This window comes from Acomys russatus, chromosome 8 (genome assembly GCF_903995435.1).
Source record: "Acomys russatus chromosome 8, mAcoRus1.1, whole genome shotgun sequence".
Taxonomy (NCBI): domain Eukaryota; kingdom Metazoa; phylum Chordata; class Mammalia; order Rodentia; family Muridae; genus Acomys; species Acomys russatus.
In genome coordinates this window covers 17,828,671-17,856,128 of record NC_067144.1, presented here as the reverse complement: position 1 = coordinate 17,856,128, position 27,458 = coordinate 17,828,671, and the positions used below count along the sequence as shown (strand labels likewise).

General features: G+C 48.0%; 1 protein-coding gene across 1 annotated transcript; it reads right to left on the bottom strand.

The window, feature by feature from the left end:
- Positions 1–614: 614 nt before the first annotated feature.
- LOC127193264 (solute carrier family 12 member 8-like) lies at positions 615–26,957 on the bottom strand. The gene is made up of 5 exons (XM_051150544.1): positions 26,891–26,957; positions 14,897–15,043; positions 10,871–11,062; positions 3,334–3,565; positions 615–892 (listed from the first exon to the last, which is right to left on the bottom strand). The coding sequence occupies exons 1-5, from the start codon at positions 26,936–26,938 to the stop codon at positions 615–617; spliced, it is 897 nt and encodes a 298-aa protein (XP_051006501.1). The 5' UTR covers positions 26,939–26,957.
- Between the last annotated feature and the right edge of the window lie 501 nt (positions 26,958–27,458).

The window sequence follows — 27,458 nt, the reverse complement described above, 5'->3', positions numbered from 1 at the left end:
CCACAAGTCAGTTCCCAACCATGTGTGACTCCAGTTCCAGGGGACCTGACTGATCCCTCTTTTGGCCTACATAGGCATACTACATACACGCAGGGAACACACACACACACACACACACACACACACACACACACACACACGAATGGACAGATGAATAAATAAATAAATCTCTGAAAACAAAGTAACCCCAGCCCAGCCAAAGGGAAAGCAGAGCCGAAGCAATGCAGCTGCCTAATCTCAACAGACAATCACTGCTAACACCCAGGCATAGTTCCTCCCAGTCCCTTAAGACTTGAAGTCATTCTGCTAAACCCATTCTAAAGGCTTATAGTCTGGTTTCTGTTTGGGTTTTTAACTACAGAGAAAAACGGCCTGTTTGGTAAAAACCAATGGCCCGAAAAACAGATACTAGAAGAGCCCATTGCTATAGGGATTGTTGAAAATAAATATCTGCTCAAACTACACCCTTCTAATCTATTGACCAGAAAGAAGGAGAAGCGTTTGGAGTTGCTTAGACAAGCAGCCAAGAAAGTCTCCAATCAAGAGGAAAACACGAGAGTCTAGTGAAGTTTGAGGCACCCAGCAGCACTGCCCTGCCAGTCACCGGTGGTCTCTTAGCAACTGTGTCTGTGCGAGGAGGGCACCTGGGAGTCAGGGACTCGGTAAACTGCTTCTCTCTTCATAGAGTCGGGCGGCCCAAGGCCAGTCTGTCTCCCGCAGTGTGAGAGCCACTGCTTCAGGGTGCTGCAAGGCCAGGAAGAAGCACCCCGTCCTTCCAGCAGAGCTTGCTGCAGCACTTCAGGGGAGCCAGGGTGATCCATCGCCAGGCCCTTGGCCATGAGGCGAGTCCTGAGTACCCCTTCCGTATAGGAGTCAGCCCTTCTGGGTGTCACTGGGGAACATCAGGGGATGTGTGATACCTGGCATTGGAACTACAATAGCTGAAGAAACAAAGGCATGTGCCAACTCAACTCCGATCAGTCTACATACAGCCTTTCAAAGGCAAGACTGGGGGCTGCAGAGATGGCTCAGTAGTTAAGAACACTTGCTGCTCTCCCAGAGGACCTGCGCTTGATTCCCAGCACTCATGGTCAAGCGGTCTGTAATTCTAGATCCAAGGGATGTGATACCAGCAGGCACCCATACACCTGTGACTCTCACACCACCAGACACACATACGTTCACATAAGGAAAAATAAAATCTAAAAATATATTAAAGAGTAAAAGTACAGTGGCGTACACAGCTTGTTTGATTGTAAAGGCAAGACCAGGAAGAACACAATTTGGGGGGATGGGGGTGGGGGGACCTCAAAGAGAGAAATCAGAGAACAGACAAGCATGGTGTGTGGAAACGGGCCTCTCTTTACCCCAGGGAGGTTTCAGCTATGGAGTCATATCTGGTTTCAAATCCCAGCTCTGCCATACATTAATACAAAACACAGCATCTTTGCCTCCGGTAAAATGGGTATCAGTACGGCAGGTACTCAGACACAGTGACTGTCACCCCCACCACCATCGCGGGTCCCTGTCTGGGCTGCAGTTTGTTCTAAAGACGCCTGTTGGCGCCATGTTCCTCTCTCTTTAAAGCCTGGAGTGTACAGTATCAGGCCCTTTCTACAACACCCTGGTGATGGCTGCACACTCTGAGGACAAGCGTAGTTAACCCTGATGCTAAAACAACACAAATCAGAGAGTAGCAAAGTTACGGACCTCCATGTCACTCAGGGGCCTGGGATGTAGGAGGCACGCTGCTATGCTTCCATGAGGACGAGGAAAGCCTGGGTTGGATTAGCCAATGGTTCTCAACCTCCCTAATGCTGCGGCCCTTTAATACAGTTCCCCATGTTGTGGTGACCCCCAACCGTAAAATTATTTTCATTGTGACTTTATAACTGTAATTTTGCTACTGTTAGGAGTTGTGATGTAAGCATCTGTGTTTTCTGATGGTCTTAGGTGACCCCCGTGAAAGGATCATTCAACCCCCAAAGGAGTCACAGCCCACGAGTTAGACTAACCATTGGGTTAGTCACTGGTGGGTTCATCGGATAGTTACAATACCTGTGGGCATGGTGACACACACCTTTAGTCCCAGCTCTTGAGGGACAGAGGCAGGCGGATCTCTGTGAGTTTGAGGTCAGCCTGGTCTACATAGTAAGCTCCAGACAGCCAGAGCTACACAGAGAAACGATGTCGCAATAAAATAAATTAAATAAAAAACAGAAAAGAAAAAGATACAGCATTTACTTTACCCCAAAGCTCTTTTGTACCTGGCCACCTGACTGTTTTTTCAAACTTAGCTAAGTGATACACATTTTTATTTTGAAAAATAATTTAGCCTATAAAGCCATGGAGAATAAAACATTTTGGCTGCCATCTCTATGAAATGACAGCTGTCAACATCTGTCATAGCTTACTTTGTTTTCCAAAGTAAGGACTCAGCATTTTGTTCACAATCTTGCGGCTTCAGCCTCCCAAATATTTACAGGCAGGGGCCACAAATGTCCAGAAACACACTATATTTACATCAAGTTCTTAAAACGTAAAAAAAAAAAAAAAAAAAAAAAAAAAACAGTCTGATAGCATCAGAGTCTGTTTTCCTCTCCATCCTCACATTTCTTTCTTACTCAATGTCCCGCTCATTGCCATGGGTTTGGTCTCTGCCCACCTGCTGGTGCTTTGGTTTGGCAGAAATTGTTATCTATATTTTTTATAGAAAGAAATAAAAGAGAATCATGGAAAATATATGAAGTGTGTGTATGTGTGTGTGTATGTGTGTATGTCTGTGTGTGAGTGTATATGTGTGTCTCTGTGTGAGTATGTGTGTTTGTGTGTAAGTGTGTCTGGGGAGTGTCTGTATCTGTGTGTGAGTGTACGTGTCTGTGTGTGTGTATGGGGAATGTCTGTATGTGTCTGTGTCTGTGTGTGTGTCTATATGTGCATGTATGTGTTTGTGTGTGTGTCTCTGTGTGAGTGTACATATTTGTGTAGGAGTGTGTATGGGGAATGTCTGTATCTGTGTGTGTCTGGGGAGTGTCTGTATCTGTGTGTGAGTGTACGTGTTTGTATGTGAGTGTGTATGGGGAATGTATGTATCTGTGTGTGTCTGGGGAGTGTCTGTATCTGTGTGTGTGTGTTTGTGTGGGGTAGGGGGTGGAGTGTCTGTGTGTGTGCAGGGGCTTCTGGGCTTCTGGGTCCAGGGAGCTGCTCCTTGGTGCAGCTGTTCACCTGATTGGGAGCAGCGCACCCTCCTGCAGGCACAGTGTCTGGGAGGGAAGGGTTCTCTGCAAGCTGCACCTATCCACATCTACAAAGCACTGCACTCCAGGAGCTTACCTGGGTCCAGGTGAGTGAAAGAGCCCACCACGAAGTCCAGGGTCGAGACTGCCAGCAGCAACAGCAGCAGCAACTGGAGGCGGATTATCCACTTCACGCCTGCCAGGTTGATGCCCAGCAATGCCAGAAGCACAGCAACGGAGATTCCTCGCACTGCCCAGATGTTCCTAAGGTCCAGCAGATCCGAGATCGACTCAGACAAGCCAGTGATGTACATGGCACCTGCAACACACTGCCGGGCAACTCCCCGTGGGAGGAGCCAGCAACGGGAGTGGCATCAGCAACAGACCTGCCTGCTAACAGGAGCACGCACACACACACACACACAGGCACGCACACATGCACGATCGAGTGCACACACATGCACGCACAGTGTGTGCCCCTCCTTGAGGATGGGGAGGGAGGCATTTCACCATCCACATCTTGAGTAAGAGGAATGGGCCAAGGCAGGGAGATTAAGGGATGTTGGGTTGGGAGGCCTTTGGTTTTCTCTGCCTGCATTCATTAATCAAGAACTAAATCTCTCCAAGAAACAAGCGCACACAGGGCCCTGTCTGAGGAGCCACAGAAGCACACTCCCGCAAACATTTGAATGTCACTATTTTTAACGTGTGTGTGCGAGACAGAAGAGATAAAATGTGAGTGAGTGTGTGTATGATATATGTGTGTATATTTGTATGTGTGTGTGTGTGTGTGAAAGAGGGCTTGTGTGTGTATATGCATATATGTATGTGTGTGAGCGTCTATATGTAAATGAGTGTGAGCATGCATATGTATGTACGCGTGTGCATGTGTGTGCGCGCATGTCCACCTCTTTTTAAAACAGGGTCTCTCAATGGCCTAGGACTGTCCAAGTAGGCTAGGCTAACTGACCAGGAGCCCCATGGATCCTCTTAGCCTCTGCCTCCTAGTGCGTGCTACCACACCGTGTCTGTTTTTTACACTGGGTCTGAGGATCAAACTCATGACCCCAAGCTTGCAAGGCAAGCACTTTACTGAGTAAACTATCTTCCCAGGCCTGTGAGTCTGGTTGTTTTGGTTTCGTTTGTGTCATTTGGTTTTGGTTCTTTAAGACAGGGTCTAACACTGCGGGCAAGACTGACTTGGAGCTCACTATATATTCCGAATTCGCTTCAAACTTAAAGTAATCCTCCTGCCTCAGCCTTCTGATTGCTGGAATTGTAGACATGAACCACAATTCTTGGCAGTATTATCATTTTTAAGTATCTAGCGCACACCTGTATCCCATACTCTGGAGGCAGAAGCAGGAGGTTCATTGAAAGGAAAGGCCAGCTAGTCTACATAGGCCAACCAGGGTTAAGTAGCTCGAGCCCGTCTCAAGCAAACCAATAATGTAAGATTTAGAACTAGAATAAAGAAGAGTGGGTGGCACATCATGTGTGACAAGTGCACCCACAGGCTACCCAGGTGAAGTCAGAGTCTGGTTCACTGTTCACTATTGATGAAATTGGCATTAAATATCCCAGACTGAGTAAGTTACATGCTAACTTATAGACTGATTTTTACCAATCTATAGTAGATACAGAAATGATTTCTGTCCAGTGACTAAACAGCCCGAAGGATCAGGGGCCACAGTCTATAGGACAGTAGCTAGTTTGATGTTTAGCCCCACAAACTTGTCCTTTCCCTTATTCATTAACATGCCTAACTGTGAATGTGTAGAGTTAATCGCTGTCTCTCTGGCTTCCACACCTCACCCCTCCTCCACACCTCACCCCTCCTCTGCACCTCACCCTCCTCTGCACCTCACCCTCCTCTGCACCTCACCCTCCTCCACACCTCAGCCCCCCTCCTCACCTCACCCCTCCTTCACACCTCATTCCTCCTCCATACCTCAGCCCCCTTCACACCTCACCTCCCTCCACACCTCCCCCCTCCTCCACACCTCAGCTCCCTCCACACCTCACCCCTTCTCCACACCTCAGCCCACTCCACACCTCAGCTCCCTCCACACCTCCCCCCTCCTCCACACCTCAGCCCACTCCACACCTCAGCTCCCTCCACACCTCACCCCTTCTCCACACCTCACTCCTTAGTACTCTCTAATATTGTACTGGCTGTACTCGCTGATATACTATGTGCCCTGGTACATGATTATCTTACATTTGTCTAGAGTCCTGATTTTACATTTTTTTGCAAATATTTGAAAGGCAGGTCCAAACAAATAGTCAAGAATAACATGAACTGGTTGTGGTTGTGCACGTTGTAATGCCAGTCCTTGAGAGACAGAGGCAGGTGGGCCTCTGTGAGTTCAAGGTCAACCTGGTCTACAAAGCCACACAATGACACAGTGTCATGTAAGGCCAGGAAGACGGCTCATCAGGTAAAGGTACTTGCCACCAAGCCTATGACCCGAGTTTGAGTTCCAGTACTCTCAGAGTTGAAGGAGAGAGCCAAACCCTGCAAGTTGTCCTTTGACTTCCACATGCATCCTACACACATGCACGTCCACACAATGCACACATATACACATGCACACCCACACAACGCACATATATACACATGCACAGTCACACACATGCATACCCACACACATGCACAATAAACAAATGTAATAAAATTTTAATGGCATGAGCATCACTTTGCACAGTCCTCAGTCACTCAGCGTGGGTCCCTTCACTGAGCCCCGGGCTCTGCTGGTCACCCTTGTCAGTGCAGCCCAGCACTTGCCATCATCCCAGGAACAAATACAGTTTGAGTTTATTCAAGCCCTTCCCTGTGGGAAGGAGTAAGCTTTGTCACAGGTGGGAGCAGTCTTGGCGGGCTTTACCCTTGGGGCACCCCATGAATACCTTGTGACAGACTGAGTGGAGACATCCTGGGTCTGGAATTCAGGAAGCAGACCTGGGAACCCCACCTGGGCTATTGTCTTTCTAATGGACCCTCACCGGGAGAAGGAGACGGTCCTTCCCACGTGACTGAGGGAGTTGGGGAAGAGAGAATAACAAAGTCGGCTGCAGAGAGAGCGTGCGGGGGCAGCGGACAAGCTGGATCAGCACGCACGCCAGAGAGACACCTAAGGACCCGTCCCGTGGAACGGCTACCGGAAGGTTCACTCTTTTGTCCCTTTAACCTTTTTCCTTCTTGTATAAGCTAGTTGGGTTGCATAATAAAGTTTAATTGCTAAGAACAGAGTCAACACTTCCCTTCCACAACCCCGCCCCCAGTCGCTCAGTAAACATCCCACTTACCCACAGTGCTACACAATTACCTGGATCCAGGTTCTACTACCATTTCATGGTTATAAATGTGTCCCTGCACCAAGAATACAAACAGCTGAAGGAGAGATAAACCTGTTTTTAGGATCTCAAGTGTGGGATCGAACAGTCTCGTGAGAGAACAGGTGAAGTTAATTCACTAGAAGAGCAACCACCTCGTGCAGGAGCTTAATTGTTGCCAGCTGAAAAGATCCCCTGAACAGACTCTGGAAAGAGATACATAAATGAGCCCAGAACAGGAGGCAGGGCGTTTTCGAGACTTGGGATAGTTTTGGCTGTTCATCGCTGCACTTCAAGACACTCCTAGAGAGAACCGCTTGAGGGAAGGCTTTGGGGCTCCGGCTCCTGCTGAGGTTCTGGGTTCTGGTAACCCCAGGTTCCAGCAGAAGAAATCCTGCGGCTCATGCCCAGAGAATCATTCCTCAGAACTGATATCCTTAAGGTTTTGTTATTGTGTCCATTAATCCTCATTTCCTATTGTTTTGGTTAGTCGGGTTATAAGTGACATATGTTTGGTCACTAAGTTGTTAATAAAATATATTGGTTAAGAAAACTGAGCCTACAAACAGCCTTTAGAAACAAAATATTTGGGCTGGGAAGACGGCTCAGTGTGTAAAGCACAGACTGCACAGGGCCTATGGTGAGCCTAGCACTCCACTCAGAGACACACGAAGGGAAGTGGGTTGCCAAGGATTCCCAGCTGGAATTAGCAAATTCAGAATTCAGCAAGAAGCCTCGATAAACAAATAACATGAAGAGCAACTGAGGAAAACACCAGTGTCAACTTCAGGTCTCCACATACAAGCATACACACGTGCACCTACACACACGTGAACACATAAGCACACTGGTGCACACACCACAAATACAGGCCAAAGCCTGAATGTTTGTTTCTCCTCTTCAATTGCCTCCATTTGCAAAGCATGATGCAAGCACTCAGTGGCTACTGTGTGAGATGTTGGCTGTTGCTGTCAAGTGTCCTGTCTGTGACCACGACTCCTGCATTGTCACTCTCGCTTTAACCCATATAAATCTGTTTTCAGGGTTTTTTTGTTTGTTTGTTTGTTTTGTTTTTGTTTTCAAGACAGGGTCTCTCTGTGTTAGCCTTGGCTGTCCTGAACTCGCTTTGTAGACCAGGCTGGCCTCGAATTCACAGCAATCCACCTGCCTCTGCCTCCCGAGTGCTGGGATTAAAGGCGTGTGCCACCACACCTGGCCAACCCAGATAAATCTGGCTGGGAGAAGCCCTATTGACTTGGCTGGCTCTGACAACATGGCACATTGTCACCACACCCTCTGGAAGTCTGAGTCCCTGGGTGAATACAGAAAAGCATAAGGGCTCTCTCCCAGCCAGGGTTCTGTAGAGGAACAGAACCAGTGGGTGCATGTGCAACTGCTAAAGGGAATGTAGTCAGAGGCCAGGCAATCCCACAATGGTCATTTACAAGCTGAATGGTCTCAGAACAAGAGCGACAAAGACTCAGTGCCAATGTGAAGCCAAGCCTGGGAGCTCTCTGGAGGTCACTAGAGTGGGTGTGCAATGAAAGGCTGCCAAAGCCGGAGCCTGGTGTTCATGGGCGGTGGTGTCGGCATCCATGCACCTGCTGAGGAAGACTCTGTCATCAGGTCCAACTTCCTCGTAAATCTGATCCCTAGTTTACTGGACTGTGGCGCCCACAGTCGGGGCAGTTCTTCGCTGTTCTGTTGATTACCTTCATAGGCTCAGCAGGAAGTGGGCTTTACTTCCTCTGTATCCAACCAAGTCGACTGTTAAGGTTAAGTATCAAGTTAGGGATGTGTACTTGTCCAATAGCCCAGCACTAGAAGGCAGAGGCAGGAGGATTATAAAGTCAAGATTAGCTTGGATTACTTGGCAGCATTCAGATAGGCTAGACTATATAGTGAGGTCCTGAGTGGGGAGAAGAGAGAGCTACCACACCATCAGCGATTACAGTATTGCCTTTACATTTCTCACCGCTGGACACACCCATCACTGCAAAGCTGGAAAGCCTTCATCTATTTGGGGTGTACTGACAAGAGCACCTTGTACCCAGTTACAAACTGAGCCCCGGATGCAGAAAGAATATTCTCTTCCAGCTCAGAGCTGGCTAGCTTAGCCCACATCCGGTTTTGGACAGCTGACACAGGGCGGGGCTGAACCCCAGGCCTTTCCCAGAGCATCAGGCATCCAGGCTGGACAGATGCTCGCCCTTGGGAAGCGTTACTGGGTTTATGCAAACATTCCCAGGGCTCGTTGTAGTGGAAAAGTGTTTCCACTTCCTTCTAACATTTACGATCAGGGACTTTTCTTTTCCTTTACCATTCTCAGCATAGACACATCCAAAAACTCCCTGCCATATAAGGTGGGGGGGAGCAGTCACTATTTTAAAGAGTGGGAGAGGCATACTCGAAGACAGAACACCCCCACTGCACGGTATTTGTTTAGCACAAATCAGGTGTGCGTGAGTAGCAGATAGGCACTCCCCTACACACTCTCTCCTACAAGCACAAATCCTAGTTTAGGCTGCAGTAGGCAGCAGGTGTGGATTTTAGATGTTCTCATTCCCACAGTGAAAACTCCAGGCCTCTCTGCCTGGTCTAGAAAAGCTTTTGATCCTCCACGTGATAATTCTTCTTCTTCTTCTTCCTCTTCTTCTTCTTCACAGGGTTTCTCTGTATAGACCAGGCTGGCCTCGAACTCACAGAGGTCCACCTGCCTCTGCCTCCCTGAGTGTTGGCTGGGATTACAGATGTGTGCCACCAGGCCCAGCTGTGATAAATGTTCTTACACAGTCAACACAGGCTGAAGCCAGACATTTCCACATCCTAGCAAGTAGCCCAAAGAGGCCCCTGACATGGACACGGGTGGGGGAAGCAGGGAGGGAGGAGGGCTCCTGGCTGCAGACCCTTCCTCTGACCACGGGTCTAGTCCCGTAGGGTAAGGTGGCTAGCCAGGCCTCAAAAGTGAGGCAGGGGGGTTAGAATGTGTATAGGACGTGGCAAGATTTTATTTATTTATTTATTTATTTATTTTAGGTTTTTGTTGTTTCATGTGGGGCTTTTTATTAACTTATTAATTTTAATGGATGCTTTGCTTGCATGTGTGTCTGTGTACCACTTGGGTATTTGGTGCCCAAGGAAGCCAAAAGAGGGAGCCAGAGCCCCTGACCATGAGGTGAGTGCTGGAAATCAAACCCAGGTCTTCCGGGGAAGCTGCCAGTGTTCTTTCGTGACTGCTGAGCCATCTCTCCAGCCCACGTGGCAAGATTTTAAAATCATGATTCTACTCAGGTTATGGGCCTGTAATTCCAACACTTGAGAGGCTGAGGCAAAAGGCTCACCACGAGTTCAAGGCTGGCCTAGGATGTAGATGGGGAAAAGACACAAAGTTGAGTGGGTAAGGAAAAAGGATGAATCTGGAAAGAGCTGGGGTGTGTTTGAATATGATCAAAACAAACTGCATGAAATGCTCAAAGATCTATTGCTAATAGTTTTTAAATGCAGGCTGGAGACGCTTAATAGCTTACATTACACGTTACAAAGGACGCCAACAACTTATTAACTCCAACACCCTCTACTGGCTTCCGTGGGCACTACCCTCATATGTGCGCCTCACCAACACCACCATGCGCGTATAATTAAATATAAAAATACATGGGCAGTGGTGACACACGCCTTTAATCCCAACACTCTGGAGGCAGAGGCAGGCAGATCTCTGTGCATTCAAGGCCAGCCTGGTCTACAGAGTGAGTCCAGAACAGCCAGGGCTACATAGAGAAACCATGATTCGGGGATGGGGGTCGGGTGGGGGGATGGGGGGGGCAATACAAAACAAAAAAGCAACTTTTCTTTTCTGAGCAAGTAGTGAGCAGCCTCCCATGTACCTGTCCTACACACAGCACACACACACACACACACACACACACACTCATGCATACCCTCACACACAATGCACACTCATACACACAAACACGCTCATGCCCTCAGCTTTGTACTGTTAGAAAATATGGTGTATTTATGCTGATGCCCTGCCTTTGCTGTTTAAAATTTAAAGTAACATTTTTTTGTTGTTGTTGTTTTTGTTTTTGTTTTTCAACCACCCACCCCTGGTCACACCGGGCATTCATGAGGCAGCGGCGGGAGGAGACAGGAGCTCTAGAGTTCAGGGTCGCTGGTGCGAGCTCTTTCTGCAAGCCCAGCATGGTCCAGGGACCGTTGTCCCACCCTTGCCTCCCCGGGGTCAAATGAAGAAGGGAAGAGAGACGTCGGCAAAGAGTCGGCTTGTGCTGCGGTCTCACCTGTCCAAACACGTACAGCAGCCCAACTGTGCCTCCCATCTGCCTGCCAAGGACCGAGGAGATCATAGAGTAGACGCCGCCGCTGCCCATCCCGCCGCGCTCTGCGACGCCAATGCCGGATAGCACCGTGATGAGCGCCACGAGGATGACGAAGGACACCAGGAGCAGGCCCAGGAGCACACCCGTGTTGCCCTGCACCAGAAGGGGGCAGAGTTCTCAGTACAGCTGCTCCCAGTGGAAGCACTGAGCACCTCCCCCACCGCAAGAAACCCTGCTCTTGCTCATCTCTGCGGGGGGGTTTTATAGGCACCCATGAGGGTGTTTGCCTTATAACCCTTCTATTAACTGTAGATCGCTAATGGGCCAGTTCTGGCTTTTCTCCTTCTCGCAAAAACCCCCTTCTGCTATAACACCGCTGCACAGTAGGGCCACAAGAAAAGACTCTCTCCACTGTCCCCTCTGAGGCCACTGGGAGAGGCACACTGTTCAACTGACATTGCAGTGACCTCCAAGTGAGACCTGGACAGCTAGGAGTGCTCACGCAACAAGTAGAGCCCCTTCAAGGACCTCCTTCTCTCAAGAGTTGTTTTGTTTTGTTTTGTTTTTTAATTATAGGTAGCTTTGTTAACTACGTCGAGGTCCTGGAGAGAATAAAACAGGACAGAAATGAAATGCAGGGCTGAAGACGGAGCCCGCCAATAAAGCACTTGTCAAGTCCAGCATGCAAAACTGACAAAGAAAGAAAACAAACAAACAAAACAAAACAAAAAACAAAAACAAACCAACAAACAAACAAAGGAAGGAAGTGCAGGGTGCACCAAAGTACCACAAACAGGTGGGACAATGCAACAGTAGTCACTGCCAGTCATACAAATCTTTGACAAAAAAAGAGGGCCTCTGCCCATCTGACCTAGTGTGGAGACAGGAGCAAGGGGAACATCCCCAAGGGGGCATCTGTCTGCAGAGAGCTGGACTCTGAATGACAACTGTGTGCGATGTGAGCAGACAGTAAATAGCTCCCCAGCCATGCCTTCTGCCACTTCACGGCTCTGAACTGTCTCCTTGTCTATAAAACAGAGATGATATCTGTCCCACAGCTGTCAGGAAATACAAAAATGTTAGAGAATTAAAGTACATTCACTGCGCTTTGAATGCCACCTGTCACATTAAGTGCTTCCCAAGCCTTCCTTGCTATATATTATTTTGCTATAAATGTTACACTATTAATGCTAATTATTGGTACCCAGCTCGTAAATACTGCTCCCACCGGATCTCCCCAAAGTCTAGACCGGACAGCTAGCTGTGAGTTTCCTTCAGAAAGAAAATGCCAACGGCCATGTGGCCATGTGGGAATGTGTGCAAAACCCAGCCACCGCCAGATGGCAAAGGATACTGCTAAACTCCTGGGCATGGCGGCAGTGCAAGACGGTAGAGATGACATCAAGGGTGGAGAAGGGCTGACAGGAACTGACCCAGGCACCCGTGTGGCTCCCTTCTCTCCACCCAGAGTGCAGCCCCAGCTCCCCAAAATACCGGTGTCCCCAAGACACACGTCCTTGAGCATGATGTCTGAGCGGTCTAACTACTGACTTTGCTGATATTAGCCTACAGAACCATTCCCTTCTTTTGTTCATAGTTGAAAGCTGTTTGCATGTGAATATAAATTTCCCATCCCAAGAACAGCCTTGGGTCTTCTGAGGGAGACTGTTTAACAGTCTATAAACTAAGTTTCCGAGTTGTTTTAGAGTCAATATTTTGTATTTAAGAACTGCTTGCAGCATTATATCTACTTCAATTTTCATACAATTCCCTGGACACTTTGTCTCGTTATTTGGCATTTCATATTTATCTTTTCATGATCAAATATTCAGGTGACACCAATGGCAAAGCTGAAAGACAGAGGTTATTTTAGGGCAAAAGGACAGACAAGCTCAACGGTGGCCCATGACCCCTGCCTCTGGTGTCCCTGACCCTGGCGTGGTCTCCTGTTCTATGTAGGCTGCACCTAGTGACTTTTTGTTTGTTTATTTTTGGTTTTTTTGGTTTTGGTTTTTTTGTTTGTTTGTTTGTTTGTTTTTTGGGTTTTGTTTTTTTGTTTTTTCAAGATAGGGTTTCTCTGTGTAGCCTTGGCTGTCCTACACTTGCTTTGTAGACCAGGCTGGCCCCAAACTCACAGTGATCCACCTGCCTCTGCCACCCGAGTGCTGAGATTAAAGGTGTGCACCACCATGCCTGGCTCACTTTATTTTTTAAAGTAGGAAAAAAATTTATGTCAGTCCAAATGATCATATTAGTTGGGATTTACTTAACAGCTTTTGACTAAGCATGCACATATTTTCTGTTTAGACTGTGTTTTATAGTGTACTGACCTGCTTTTAAGGTACCATGGAAGTGGTAGGACATCATTTCTGAGACTGGGATGTTTAAGAGACGATGGCTGCCATTGCAGGCAGGAGCTTTCTCTTGATGGAAGTATACAGCTCAAAAAGAGACACCCACCCCACCCCTGGGGTGTGTATGGGACACCATGTGATGTGGCCAAGGCCTGGGGGGAACACTACATGATGTGGCCAAGGCCTGCCAAATAGTACTTGGTTAACCCAATGGAGTCTTTACATGGGCCGGGAGGCCTGATTGTGGCCTCACAGGAGCCTTGAGCATGTGGACCTCACAACCGCAGAATATACCTTTACTTTGGGGAAGGAGATAACCATTTCTTTTCTTTCTTTCTTTCTTTTTTTTCTTTTTCTTTTTTTTTTTTGGTTTTTCGAGACAGGGTTTTTCTGTCTCGAACTCACAGGGATCCACCAGCCTCTGCCTCCCGAGTGCTGGGACTAAAGGCATGCGCCGCCCCCACCCAGCAGATAACCATTTCTTTAAAAAAAAAATCAAATAATAGTCAACATATCTTCTTTCCTTCTGCCATTCTGTAACCAACCCTGCATGCAGCAGAGCCCAGAGGCAGGACTGATGCTAGTAACTTCAGAAAAAAACAAGAAAAAGATCAAAGCCCGAGGCTTCCCAAGGGAGACGTTCTGTGTCTAGACTGCCACAGAAATACCTTCTCATGCCTCGCCTTCACTCATGTCTTACTGGCGATGCAGGTGATGTGCGTGCGTGCGTGCGTGTGTGCGTGCGTGTATCCCACAGCGTTGGCTGTTTCTCTGGAGAGCATTTGTGGGCGATTTCTTCCCTGCACTGCTTTCCCCCTTCACCTACCCAACCCAATCCAGCCTCCAAGCCTAATGCAACTCCTCCTCGTCCAAGCAGCTTTCCCAGAGACACCTTGCATCCACTTCAGGGCCCTAATGCTCCTGAGATCTCTCAGAACGTGAGACTGCATCACCAGAGGAACCAAGCCTGGTGTTCTACAATCCCATCGGCAGCATTAGCGTCTGCACACACTGGTGTTTAATTCTCAACTGGGTGGTCTTTGGTTCGGGGCAGCCTGTTCAGTCTATTGAGGTTCACTGTGGGAGCAGGTACAGCATGAGGGGAAAGCGCTAGGATACTTTTGCCCAAGGCATAAAGGAGAGGCCCTTTATTCCCTGCGCTGGAGGCAAAGTAACCCTCAGGATCTAGTACAAGAGAGTCTGTACCTGAGAGATAGGAGCCTGTACCGCCAACAGAGCAGCCGTGTGAACAAGGTCAGGAGCAGTGTGTGAGAGCAAGCACGTCATGAGGAGCTGATGCACCAGAGGAGCACAAAGTGAGTGACAAACACCACAAAATCCAGAAGGGTCACAAACTAGATTGAAAATCACCATCTGTATGATCCTTGTCCTATATCTAGTGCCACAATGAACCCGGACCCCATACAGTCAGATCCACCCTGAGGCTCTCTCGCTGGGGCACCTCTGAGACCCAGGCTCGCGAGATTCTCATTCTAAAAGCACAGTCAGACACGCACTGTGCTTCCTGCCTTGTTTCAGGAGAATCTGTGCTTCAGGAATCTAGTCCCTAAATCGCAGGATCCGAGAAGCGTTTCCGTGCCATAGGCCTTCCTGTCACCTGCTCATCACTCACCACCAGCCAGCCGGTCCTCAAGAAAAGGACAACGCCAAAAATGTTGATCATGCAGGATGTGAACACACCGTCCCAGGTCCCGAACAGCACCGGTTCCCACATGAACAGCTGGATCTTCCACCAAGGCCGGGGCTGGGCCAGGATGCCCTGCAAAGAACATAGGGAAGTCTGTGAGCAGCCAATAGGGAGGGGGGAAGGAGAGACCAAACGTAAAAGTAAAACATAAACAATCCCCACCTTGGGCCTGGGAAGATGGTTCAGTGGGTAGGGGTATTTGCTATGCAAGCACGAGAACGTGAGTTCAAATCCCCAGCACTCACATGAAAAGCTGTATGTGGCTGCACATGTTGAAAGTGTAGCACTGTGAAGCAGACAGGGAGATGCCAGGAACTCACTGGCTACCTAGATAGAACAGGCTTTCAGCTCAGAGACCCTATCTCAGGCACACACCTCCATCTATCTACCTACCATCTATCTACCATCTATCTATCATCTATCTAATCTATCTACCATCTATCTATCTATCCATCCCCCCCACCCCGTCTCTCTCTCTCTCTCTCTCACATACACACACACACACACACACACACACACACACACACACACACACACACACACACACACACGCCCGCACCCCTGGGTGTGAGGAATGACTCTATAAAGGGATCCCTATTTTCTCTTAGTAGCAGGGGTTGTCGCATCCATATGTAGCTAATTGTTCAGCAAACATCCAGCCCCTTTGCAGGTGGGATCACATGACTGGAATGGACGTAATTAGAAGCAACAGTGGATTTTGGGTTGGTGGACTGGGGCCCCACCCACTCAGGCAATATCTCTGGCTCCCAGCAATGCCTATCCTCTTCAGTCCTCCGGATGAGGGGCAGCTTCTAGCATTCGCTCCTTCTGATGGCTGGGCACTTGTCATTCCTTCAGCCTTTCCCATACCTCTGTCACCAGAGAGTTTGGTTTAAAAGACCTGAGCAGTTTGTTTCTCTGCCTGAACACTGACATGTGTCTCCTACACCTCCTTTCTTTCCAAGAGCCTAGGATCTTGCCTTCAGTGCTATCAGAGAGAGAGAGAGAGAGACAGAGAGACAGAGAGAGACAGAGAGAGACAGAGAGACAGACAGAGACAGAGACAGAGAAGGAAAGGGAGAGAGAAGGAGAGAGGGAGTGTTCAGTGGGTTCCCTGCTCATTTTTCCAATTAAAAAATAAAAGAATTTACAAGCCCTGTGCTGGCTGGTGTCTATGTCAATTTGACACACACTAGAGTCATATTGGAAGAGAAAAACTTTCCTGAGAAAATTCCCCCACCAGATAAATCTATAGAGAAGCCTGCGGGGCATTTCCTTGAGTGATAATTGACTTGGGAGGGTCCAAACCCCTGTGAACAGGTGGTCCTGGGTGCTAAAAGAAAGCAAGTTGAGCAAGCCATTAGGAGCAAATAAGTAAGCTGCATTCCTCCGTGGACTCTGCATCAGTTCCTGCCCTGACTTCCCTCTGGGACAGACTGCGTGGTGGTTTTGAATAGGTATGGCCCCCATAGACTCATGACCCCACAGTAACAGACGGAGGAAGAGACTCAAAGTGAGTCTCCTCACTAGAAGCAGGGAAGGAGGAGGTAGAGAGAGGACAGGGGAGGAATGGGGGGAGAAAGGGCAGGGGAGGGATGAAGAGAGTTTGGATAATGGGATGTCAGGATATAAGGTCAGGGAAGAGGAACTTGCCCGAGTGTTTCATAGCACCAGGGGTGACTATAGGCTGCAAAGATTGGCTACACATTCCCAAAGAGAGGACCTTAAAGGTCTCCAGCACACGAATGATTGGTGTTTGACATGGAAATGCTAATCTACCCTATATGATTATTTCATTGTGCATTTAAATAATATGGTGCTATACCTCATACATATGTTCTATATTAATCAATATTTTTTAATTTGGGGAGCCGGGTATGGTGGTGCACACCTTTAATCCCAGCACTTGGGAGATCACTGTGAGTTTGAGGCCAGCCTGGTCTACAAAGCAAGTCCAGGATATCCAAGGCTACACAGAGAAACCCTGTCTCGAAAAACAAAAAACAAAAAACAAATTAAAAAAAATATGGAACCAGCAGTTAACAGTGTTTGCTGCACAAACCTAATGGCCTGAGTTCCATACCTGGATCCATAACAAAAAGAGAGAGTGGTTTCCTGAAAGCTGTCTTTGGAACTCCATATGTGTGCCATGGCATGTGTGCCCCCCGCCCTTCTCTGTTTCTGTCTATCTGTCTCTCTTTCTCTCTCAAGCACACACACACAAATAATAACATTTATTTTTAAAAGATATTTAAGAGAAGGGAAAAGAAAGAAGGAAGAGTGCAAAGGAGGAAAAGAGTGAGAGAGGGCAGAAGAAGGAGGAGGGGAGGAGGGGGGTGGGGGGAGGAAGGGAGGGAGGGAGGAAGGGAGGGAGGAAGGGAGGGAAGGAAAAGGCCTCAAGAAGTCCCTGGAGAGTCAGTTATGCTGGTGTGTGCAGAAGGCCCTGTGAGACTCTGGCCTGCACTAGCTGCCGGTTCCCAGCTCTGCTGACGCCTATGTTTATTCATTACTAATTGATCTCTCTTCCACAAACCACACATCTGGAAGCTTCTCAAAGCCAACAACCGATGTGGCTCAGAGCAAGGACTCTGTCACCTGAGATTGTCCTTGAGCAACAGTGCCAAGGAACAGGGCTGGCGAACCCAGGATTGTTTACTAAGACCCCAGTCTCAAAATTCAGGACACAGCCCGACATCTTGTCTCTACCCGTGTCAGCTTCCTGCCGGGGCCTATTATGGGTCTATTATTATTCGAAACAGTGATATAACTGTAGCCATCAGCAATGGAACTAGTTAACTGTCTGCTTCCTCTTCAATCCTCACAGCCCGGGAAGACAGGTGGGATGGAGCTGTCTAGAGCTGAGAAGATGCCTGGGAGCCCCAAGTCTTCCAGCTGGGGCTCCAATGGGTTCCCAGACTGTGGGATGTGTACTTTGCCCTGTGCCATACTCACTTAAAGGCAAGATGTCCTTTTCTTTCTCAAATGTGGGCCCTAGAACTCTGGGCCTAACTGTGTCCATCTGGTCTACCCTGTGAATGCTTGTGTGGCTGTGCTCATCTTTCCACTCTGAAGACTTGGAAAGCCTTTACCTCACACTCTAGGACGTCAGCCTGGAGAGTGCTGGTTCAAACTCAGGACACTTTTCACCTTGAGAAAGGAAGCACTCGGTGACAGCCATGACTGAGTAGTTCAGGATGAGGTGGGGATCCTTCCACCTCTTTTCACAGAATGGTCAAAGACTCTATCTGTAAGGCTTCCCCAGGCCTATTCGCCAGAATGTGGGTAGGAACTTCATGGCTTTGAACACTGTAGAGGAATGTTAACCCAGAACATGATTGTTCTGGCAAGAGATCACATCCAAAGATCTTCTAGGTCTGGTGATCCAGCTGGAATACAAACATGCCTTTAATCCAGGAGACAGAGGCAAACAGATCTGAGTTTGAACTGACCTTGAGGCCAGTCTGGTATAGAGCAAGTATCAGGAAAGGAAAGCTTAGATTCAGGCATGGTGATACATGCTTTTAATCCCAAACAAAGGTAAAGTTAGTTTGTAGAAGGAAGCACCCATGTTTCAAAGTGATGTCCAATTGAGTGGCAGAAAAGGTGACAAATCAGCAAAGACTTGACAGAATAGGATACACCCAACTCTCATGAGAAGAGAGAGGAAAGGGAAGCTACTTAAGAGGCAGTTTTACCAAGACAATAACAGAGAGATGGGTTGCAGAGAGAGAACTCAGGTGAAGATGGAATGAGCCAGAGAATGAGAAGGAGCCAGAAAACTAGAGCAGATTGTTGAGTTAGTCTGAGGCCAAGCAGAGCAATTCTGGGGCCAAGAGAGAAGCCAGATTAAGTAAAGCAGCTGGGAGAGGGGTTTGAGCCAGAACAGCTGAGTGGAAGCAGCCAGCCCAGGGCTCAGAAAGAACAATGAGTCTCAGAGCCTGAGAACATTGCAGGCATAAGTTAGATTGTACGGAGGCTAGAAGTTTCCAGGAGTAGGCCTAGGTTAGCAGAAGGAGGCAGTGAGCCTCCCAGACAACAATTGAGCCAGGAGAATAAAAGTTCCCTTTACACAACCTCACCACATATACACTGTTTGCCGGTTTAAAACTTTCAGAACCAACTATATTAAAGAGGAGAATGCTCATTGCAGCTACAGAAAACACAGGACTATAGAAACCTCAACGATGCCAATAACAATCCAGCTGCCAGAATTCAGAAATGTGAGAGAAGCGGGGGGAGGGGGTGTGCAGGGAGGGTGGCCTACGTCTTATTATTTTGGTATCAGGAAACGACAAGTAAACTGATAGTAAAACTAATAACCCAGAAACGGAGGCGTCTGTGTTTGATTTAAAGTGATAATGATAACGGGAGGAGGAACTAGAAACCAGAAAGCATCTGTTGGCAGGGGAGAGGGGGGTTTTGACGGTGTGCCCTGGTGTACACTTAGGAGCATCTCTCCCGACATACATAAAGTAGTTCAATGACAAAAACACTCAGCTTTTATTTAAAGAAAAAGTTATGGAGCCGGGCCGTGGTGGCGCACGCCTTTAATCTCAGCACTTGGGAGGCAGAGGCAGGCGGATCAATGTGAGTTCGAGGCCAGCCTGGTCTACAAAGCAAATGCAGGAGGACAGTCAAGGCTACACAGAGAAACCCTATCTCAAAAAACAAAACAACAACAACAACAACAAAACCAACAACAACAACAAAAAAAACCAAAAAGAAAAAAGAAAGGGGGGAAAAAAAGAAAAGTTACTACATATTAGAAAGGCTTTAAGCAGAGTGGGGCTTTTCCGTTTGATTTTGCTAAGCTGTTGTGAGTGATCTGTTTATAGCATTCAGTGGATGGAGTCTCAGTGTCCGCCTTCTGAACCGCATTTTAAATGCATTTTGGGAGGTCCTTGTAGAGCAAATGCCTGGCCCCCACAATTTCTGTGCCTTTAAAATGAACTGTAACTTGCCATTGTTCTCCATTTCATTAAGCAATAACCAGGTAAAGTTAAGATGTCTCAAATGAGCTATGACATTGGTTTCTTCTGGTTGAAACTCTGTAGACAGGGGAGTACCTGTTAGAGCAAGGACACAGTTGTTCCCTTCTCACAGAAGGGTGCTAGGTCTCCATGGCAACCACAGGTGTGATTTAGGAGCCTGGGAGATTCAGAAGGGACCATCACGGAATTTCCATAAAAATAAGAGGTTTGTTTTTGCCCATGGGGACAAAATAAGGGGCGTGTACATAAGACCTGGCATGGTTGGGGTGCCCAACACCCACATGTTACACACCCAAGCTTTTGGTTCCCATGTAGCAGAGCGATGGGGACCCTTAAGCTGTGAGTCTTGGGCTCCTTAGGGAGGAGGACGCCCCCTGTGGTTGACAGTTGCTCTTGACTGCTGCCTGGACTGGCTGTAGACTTGGTCCTGTGGGACGGCATTTCCAGGACAGAGTAACTGAAGGAGGAAGGCCCTTCCCCAGCATAGACAGCACCTTCCACTGTCAGCCTGGATGAAAAGGACTGGGGAAGACACAGGGCTGCTTGCTTTCCTGCCTCAGCTTCTTGGGGTGTAAGCACCTATTCTGCTCCCAGCATGCTTTGCTGCTATCAGAAACACATGGACTGAAGATCAGTAGCTCTCCAGAAAGCCTCTAGGCCAGTGGTTTGTTATGTGAGGGTCGTGACCTCTTTGGGGGCCACATTTCAGATATCCTGTATAACACATATTTACCTTATGACCCATAACAATAGCAAAATTGTAGTTACAAAGTAGCAATGGAATAACTTCATGGTTGGCAGTCACTAGAAGATGAGGAACTGTATTAAGCACCTATATTAGATGTTTGTTCAGGATAATAGTTTAAGCACTATAGCTGTATATTCAGAGCAATGTGAATTATGCTACACAAATTTACACATCTCAGTATCATTCAACCAAATATCTCTAATAGTCAGGTATATTAAACCTATTACAAATTAATTTTTTTAAAAGAAAATTTTCTTCTCAGGGCTGGAGAGATGGCTCAGTGGCTAAGAGTACTAACTGAGCCACTTGCCTCTATCTCTCTATCTGTCTCTGTGTCTCTCTGTCTCTCTGTGTCTCTGTTTCTGTCTCTCTCTCTTCTCTCTTCTCTGTCTCTCTCTGTGTCTCTGTTTCTGTTTCTGTTTCTGTCTCTGTGTCTGTTTCTGTCTCTCTCTCTCTCTCTCTCTCTCTCTCTCTCTCTCTCTCTCTCTCTCTCTCTCTCTCTGTCCAGGAACTTGCTCTGAGGACCAGGCTGGCCTCGAACTCACAGCAACCCACCTGCCTCTGCCTCCCCGAATACGGGGATTAAAGGCCACGTTCAGCCTGGACTCTTTCCTCTGCCCGCTTTCTCCCTCATATCTACAATAAAAATCTTCTCTATCCTTGAGGAGTAGTCTTTTCCTCCTCCTTTTATTTAATTTTTTGTTGTTGTTCATGAAAAAAAAATATATATTTTGGTCAGGAAAAACATAAAGGGAAGCTAAACCTCAGCTTGCTGCCCCTGTAGGAAGTCAGACCACAGTCTAAGCACCACCCAGTGGCCCCTCACTTAAAGAACAAGAACAGTGCTTTGGCATCATTAACACCTAGACTCCTTGCAAACTCCAATCTGTCATATAATGACAAAGACAGCTTTTATCCCCCCTGCTTCTGGCCAGGCATGAGATGTAACAAAAGGCAATGCAAATGTTTCAAGTAACCCAAGCCACCCAGTCACAAGTAGGCAAAGTCAAATCCTGCTGGCTAGCTTAGAGAGCAAGGGCTCAGAGCAGGGTTTTGTATGCAAACCAATCAATTCTCAGTGTATAGCTGCAGTCACTAACTCCTGAACCAGTATTTGGACCTGAATTATCCCAGGGCCGGTTACTAGGCAACTAGAGACCATCCCTATAATACAGAGTCCAGAGAAATTCTTCAGCCTGGCCCATTTCCAACTATTCAATCTATCCTGCATCCCTCTTTCTGCAGAACCCCCAGTAAAAGCCTTAGTGTTTGGCTTCCTCTGACTCTTACCTTTGGCCATCTGACTAAACCTGGTGCTTCCCCTGTGGACTGGCTATCAAGGACTCAGAAATAGGAGCAAAGGTGTTTGTTTGTTATGATACAGCACCAATGGGTGGTTGGTATAATGCTGTCACTTGGAGCCGAGAACAGCCCTGACTGCATTACAAAGTCATTAACTGGTCTCAGCTTGGCCCTGCCACTTCTTGTCGTGTGCTTCGGGGCAAAACCGTTGACATCTCTGGGCTTACTCCTTGACATGCTAAACAAAGGACTGGGCCATAGGATCTCTGAGGACCCCCATCACCTGACAAGCTTGATTTGATTTTCCTCTTGTGCTGTCTAGATTTTATACCAACTTGACGCAAGCTAGAGTCATCTAAGAGGAAGAAATCCTGACTGAGAAAATGCCTCCCAAAGTTCAGGCTGTAGGCAAGTCTATGGGGCATTTTAATCATCAGTGATTGGTGTGGGCATGCCAAGCCCGTTGTGGGTGGGGCCACCCCTGGGCTGGTGGCCCTGGGTTCTAAAAGAAAGCAGGCCGAGCAAGCTATGAGGAGCAAGTCAGTAAGCAGCACCCCTCCACGGCATCTGCTCCTGCCTCCAGGTTCCTGCTCTGCTTGAGTTCCTGCCCTGACTGCCTTAGATGATGAACTGTGAGATAGAAATGTAAGCAAAATCAACCCTTTCCTCCCCAGGCTGCTTTTGGGCATGGTGTTCCATCACAGCAGTAGTAAGGCACCTCTTTTACTGGTGCTACCTTCCGGCTCACCACTGGATTCAAACTTGGCCAGACTTTCTTTCTGTTTACTGGTCAAGCTAATTTAGGTGGAATTGAGAAAACAGAAGGGAAGGAGCCAAAAGTCAGGGACTGGTGGGCAACCAGCACAGGTGACAAGGGGGCAGGGGCAGGAGTGTCCACAGGCTAGGACCCAGGCAGGAATAGACGCTGGGAAGCACTCCCTCCCTGGTGTCACTCTGGATCTGGCATCGCTGCCCTTTTCTTCCTGACTTTGCTGTGCTACATCACGCATCCAATTGCCAGCTGGCCCTTCTGATCATGTATACGGGTACCCCATGAACTGAATGCAGCCTCCCCGCCTTAGCTTTACAAACGCCTACTGAATGACACTGTGAACCAAGTCCCAGGCGATAATTTGCATGGATCATCTCCTTTATTTTTCTTAAGCCTCTAGAGTAGGTTCAGTCAGTATAGCCATGTCATAGGTGAGGCAATAGAGACTTGATGAAGTTAAGAGACTTGTCCAAACTAACAAAATTGTAGAGTCAGCTCTGGAGCCCAGGCTGCACATGCAACCTTGACCACCAGTCTGTTGGCGCTTAGATCTACAACCCATCTCAGCGAGTTCAACACACACACACACACACACACACACACACACACACACACACACACACACACACAAATCCAGTCACTCACTTTCTGGGGAACTCATAGGCCGCTACTCATGGCAGTAGAGGAACAGGAGGTCAAGACGGAAGGGTTTTACACAGCACACACTAGCCCTGGCCTCTGCCCACTTAATCCCATGTTATACAGGCCCCAAAGCTCTTCACAGAATTCCCAACCACCACAGCTGGGGTCAAGGTTACAGAAAGTGGTCACAGGATGTCTACTGTGGGCCAGCCACTGCCAGAGTTGAGCTTCAAAAACATTAGCTACCTTGCTACTCTTTGTCTCCCACAGAGATCCTTGATTTACTGTCCGTTACCCCCTGGCTCTCAAAGACGCCCCTGATTTACTATCTGGGTGGATTTGTTCATAAATTCGGAGCAGAAGGCATAAGCCAGAAGAGACAAAAGCTTGGCCTTCGCCCCAGACACGCCTGCACTCAAGGAACTCCAGTCCTTGTCAATCAAACCAAAGTAATTGGATCCATCCCAGAATATAAAAATAAAGCATATTACCTGCTTAGAATAAGAAACTGTTTACTAACTGGTGGTTACCGTAATTTTCTTCCTATCTCGTCTAAGATGCATTTTCCAATACTTCAAGACCTGAGGCAAATGGTAATTTATCCTATCCCAGACATACAACCAGCAAGGGCGAGTGGGCACTGCCTAGACTCCATGCTTAGTACCACGTATTGAGAATGCTCGCAAACTCCCCCAAGGAAAAGAAGACAGAAACAGCCCACTGCCATGCTGCGATGCAAGCGCAGTCTATACAACCATACAATGGGAGGCATAGGCTGGTCATATCTCAGTGGGTCGGAGGGCCAAGACAGAAACTTTAAACTGGAAACTGAGGTAAGAGAAGCTGCTTAAAGGCTTTTAGCTGAGGACTCACACACACAGGGCAGTGCTGTAAAAAGAACCACTTCCCAACAACAGAGACAGATGTTAGGAGGGTATGAGCAGGCAAGAAATGGTACCCCAGACAAGGCAGGAGAGAGGGAGACGCAGGGATGGAGGGCAGGATAGATGGAGGTAAGAGCTTGCGTTGCTTTTGTAGAGGAGGTTGGTTCCCTGTACCCACTGGCAGCTCGTAGGATCTGTAGCTCCAGCTCCTGGGGACCCAACCCTATTGGCCTCCGCCAGCACTGCACTCACATGCACAGATGCAAACACAGACACATACATACACATAATTTTAAAAAACTAAACTTTTTTTTTTTTTTAAAGTGATGCACCTCAGTGTTTCTGTAATGTGAACACCAAAGGCGTTGACACTGAACACTGTATAGCCCTTGATGTTTAGGGGCAGAACAAGACGAAAGGGTCTTTGGATGCATTTTTAAAGCAGACATTCTCTTGGGGAACTTAAAATGCTTGGCTCTGCACTGCGACTGTCTGGTGCTTGTTCATTTGGTCAGTCAAACTAATGTTCACTGTCCACTTAAATGCCAGGCCCTGCCTAGGTACTGGGAGAGTTCCAACAAGAACCAGTCTAGTGGGAAATAATCAGCTAAGACCAGAGGAAGGTGCGTGCACTGGGGGATGGCGTGGTCCGCCTGAGAGGTGGAGTACAAAGAAGAAGATGTTAAAAATGCAGGCCATGTCACACTGCACAGTGCCTAGAGTGAGGACTCCCAGCTTTGTGGTAGATACAGGGAGCCACTGAAAGTTTTAAGCTGGGGAAAGAGGAACAGACCTAAGCCTGGTTGGCCAGGTTCCCTCACACAGATTTGTTTATCCTCTTAGACTCTTTTTAGGGTTCACTTTCCCACCTGGGGTTCTTTTTCATGATCAACACAGTGCCCACTATTAAGAATAGGCCATAAGCAGTTGGGCATGGTGACGCACACCTTTAATCCCAGCACTTGGGGAGGCAGAGGCAGGTGGATCTCTGTGAGTTCAAGGCAAGCCTGGTTTACAAAGTGAGTCCAGGACAGCCAAGGCTACACAGAGAGACCCTGTCTCAAGAAAAAAAGTCCATAAATAAATGTTGAGAAAAATCACATAGTGCCCCTACCCCTATCCTCACCTCCACCCCTGGCCTTTAAAAATACAGTATTTCTAAGGTGCCTAGGCTGGACATGAGCTCAAAAATCTTCCTGCTTTAGTCCCCAAAATGCTTGGGTTACAGGCCTGAGGCACCATGCCTGGTACATATAGAGTCTTACTACCCAAAGAAAACACAGGGGAACTAGGTGAGAGGCTGGTCCAAGCTAATACATATGAGACCCTTGACAAATGAAGCTCTCTGAGGACCAGTGAGATGACTGGCGTAAAAGAGCATGCTGTCAAGCCTGACCCACATGGTCGAAGAGCCCTGACCTCCATCAGCTGTCTCCTGACCTCCACACTCCTGCTGTGGCATGTGCACACACAAATACATAAGTGAATAGTAATTAAAAAAAAAAAAAAAAGAAAGCCACTGTCTTAGGGTCCCCAGGCACACTAAGAACATGGCCCAAAGCCTCTTTGCCCAGGAATCCATAATGCCAGCAGACAGTAATTACCTCTTTCTATTTCATTTGGGCTTTTGGCAGTGTGACAGGTGGAAGCCAGGATATTACACTGAGCAAGAACTGTACCCCGAGGTACACCTCCCGCCTGTGATGGAGTACCTACGAGCGGCAATTCTGAGTTCCTAATCATTCATTTCTAAGCAGCTTGACCACTCCTAGGGCTAAGCATGGAGATTTACAGTAAGTGCCAAGGTCAGAGAAATAAATGCTGGCCCTGATGAGGGAGAGGTATATTTTACTGAGCATTTACTGCCTGCCAGTCACCAGGCAGCATTCCTGCATGAGCATCTGTGCACAGAAGAGTGCTAACATCTAATTTGGACTCCCCTACCACCTCCTGACTTCCGGCTCTTGCTGTATGAACGAGCCTTCTTATAATGCTGGAACACCTCCCTGACCCTCTTTACAACGCATGAATGAAATCCAGGGGCCAAGGGAACACCAAGGTGAGTGAACACTGGTGGCAGAGATCTTGCAAACACCTTCCATTTCTTAGGGGATCAATCCATCGATCCCATATCCACTACACATGAGATATTTACTATAACTAAAAACCAGCAAGAAGGACTTAATGAAGACAAAAATGAGCAGACATCAGGGAACCCAGAAACCCCTTTTCCCCCTCCCGCAACTACCGTAGATAAGCTTTTCTAGAAATAAGATCATCTTCTCACGTTGGTCTGATTCGATAATAAAAAGAGTTCACCTCATCTGAAGTCTGGGCTCCATTCGTCGAAGACTTCCCATGCTAGGGTGGATGGTGGAGGACCAAGTGCGTTACAGAGAATGCCCAAGGAAACTGCACGCGGCTAAAGGTCGTCCATAGCATCTTCTCAATGCCTAAATAAACTTCAAGGATAACTGCTCTGAAAATACTGCGCTGCCACGGTCCCCCTCTGCTCCTTGTCTGATGGTACCTGGCTCGCACGCCTCTGGCAGCTCCATCACCACCCTATACCAGACTTACCTGCTGGGCTGCCTCGTGGAAGAGTTCCTGTGGAGACCTCTGGGCCATTCTCCGGGAAGGGAGGTCCAGGTACTATAGGTGGCAGGGACCACTCTGGAAATCAAACACCATTCTTTGTCAGACCAGCTTCTCCCTCCCTAGCTGCCTGTCCCTCCAGCCTTCCTCTGCTCTAAAGGCCCTGGATGAAGTAGAAACCTTGATGGTCCCATCTGGGGACGCCACCGCAGTGGCCCCTTTAGTACTCCATTAATGGTCCAGAGCTTACCTGTTCCTTTCCTGCAGTCCCTTAGCCACAGGAACCCCAACCCCTCACTCTCTGCTCCCTGAACTCCTGAAATTATGGGGGGCGGGGGCGGGTAGGTGAAGTCCAGGCTGACTGCTGAGCTCCCCAGCCCTTAAAGGCACAGCCCCACAGCCTCACAGCCATTTTCCCAGTGCCTTGGGAAAATGTGCCTTTGTTCAGAGCAAGGGCTTTGAAGTCTCGCTGGAACAAGTGAGCTCAGGTAGAATGGCCCATAGGGCGGGAGCAGGAAGATTGGGGGTGTCTTGAGAGTCTCCAGCCTAGCCA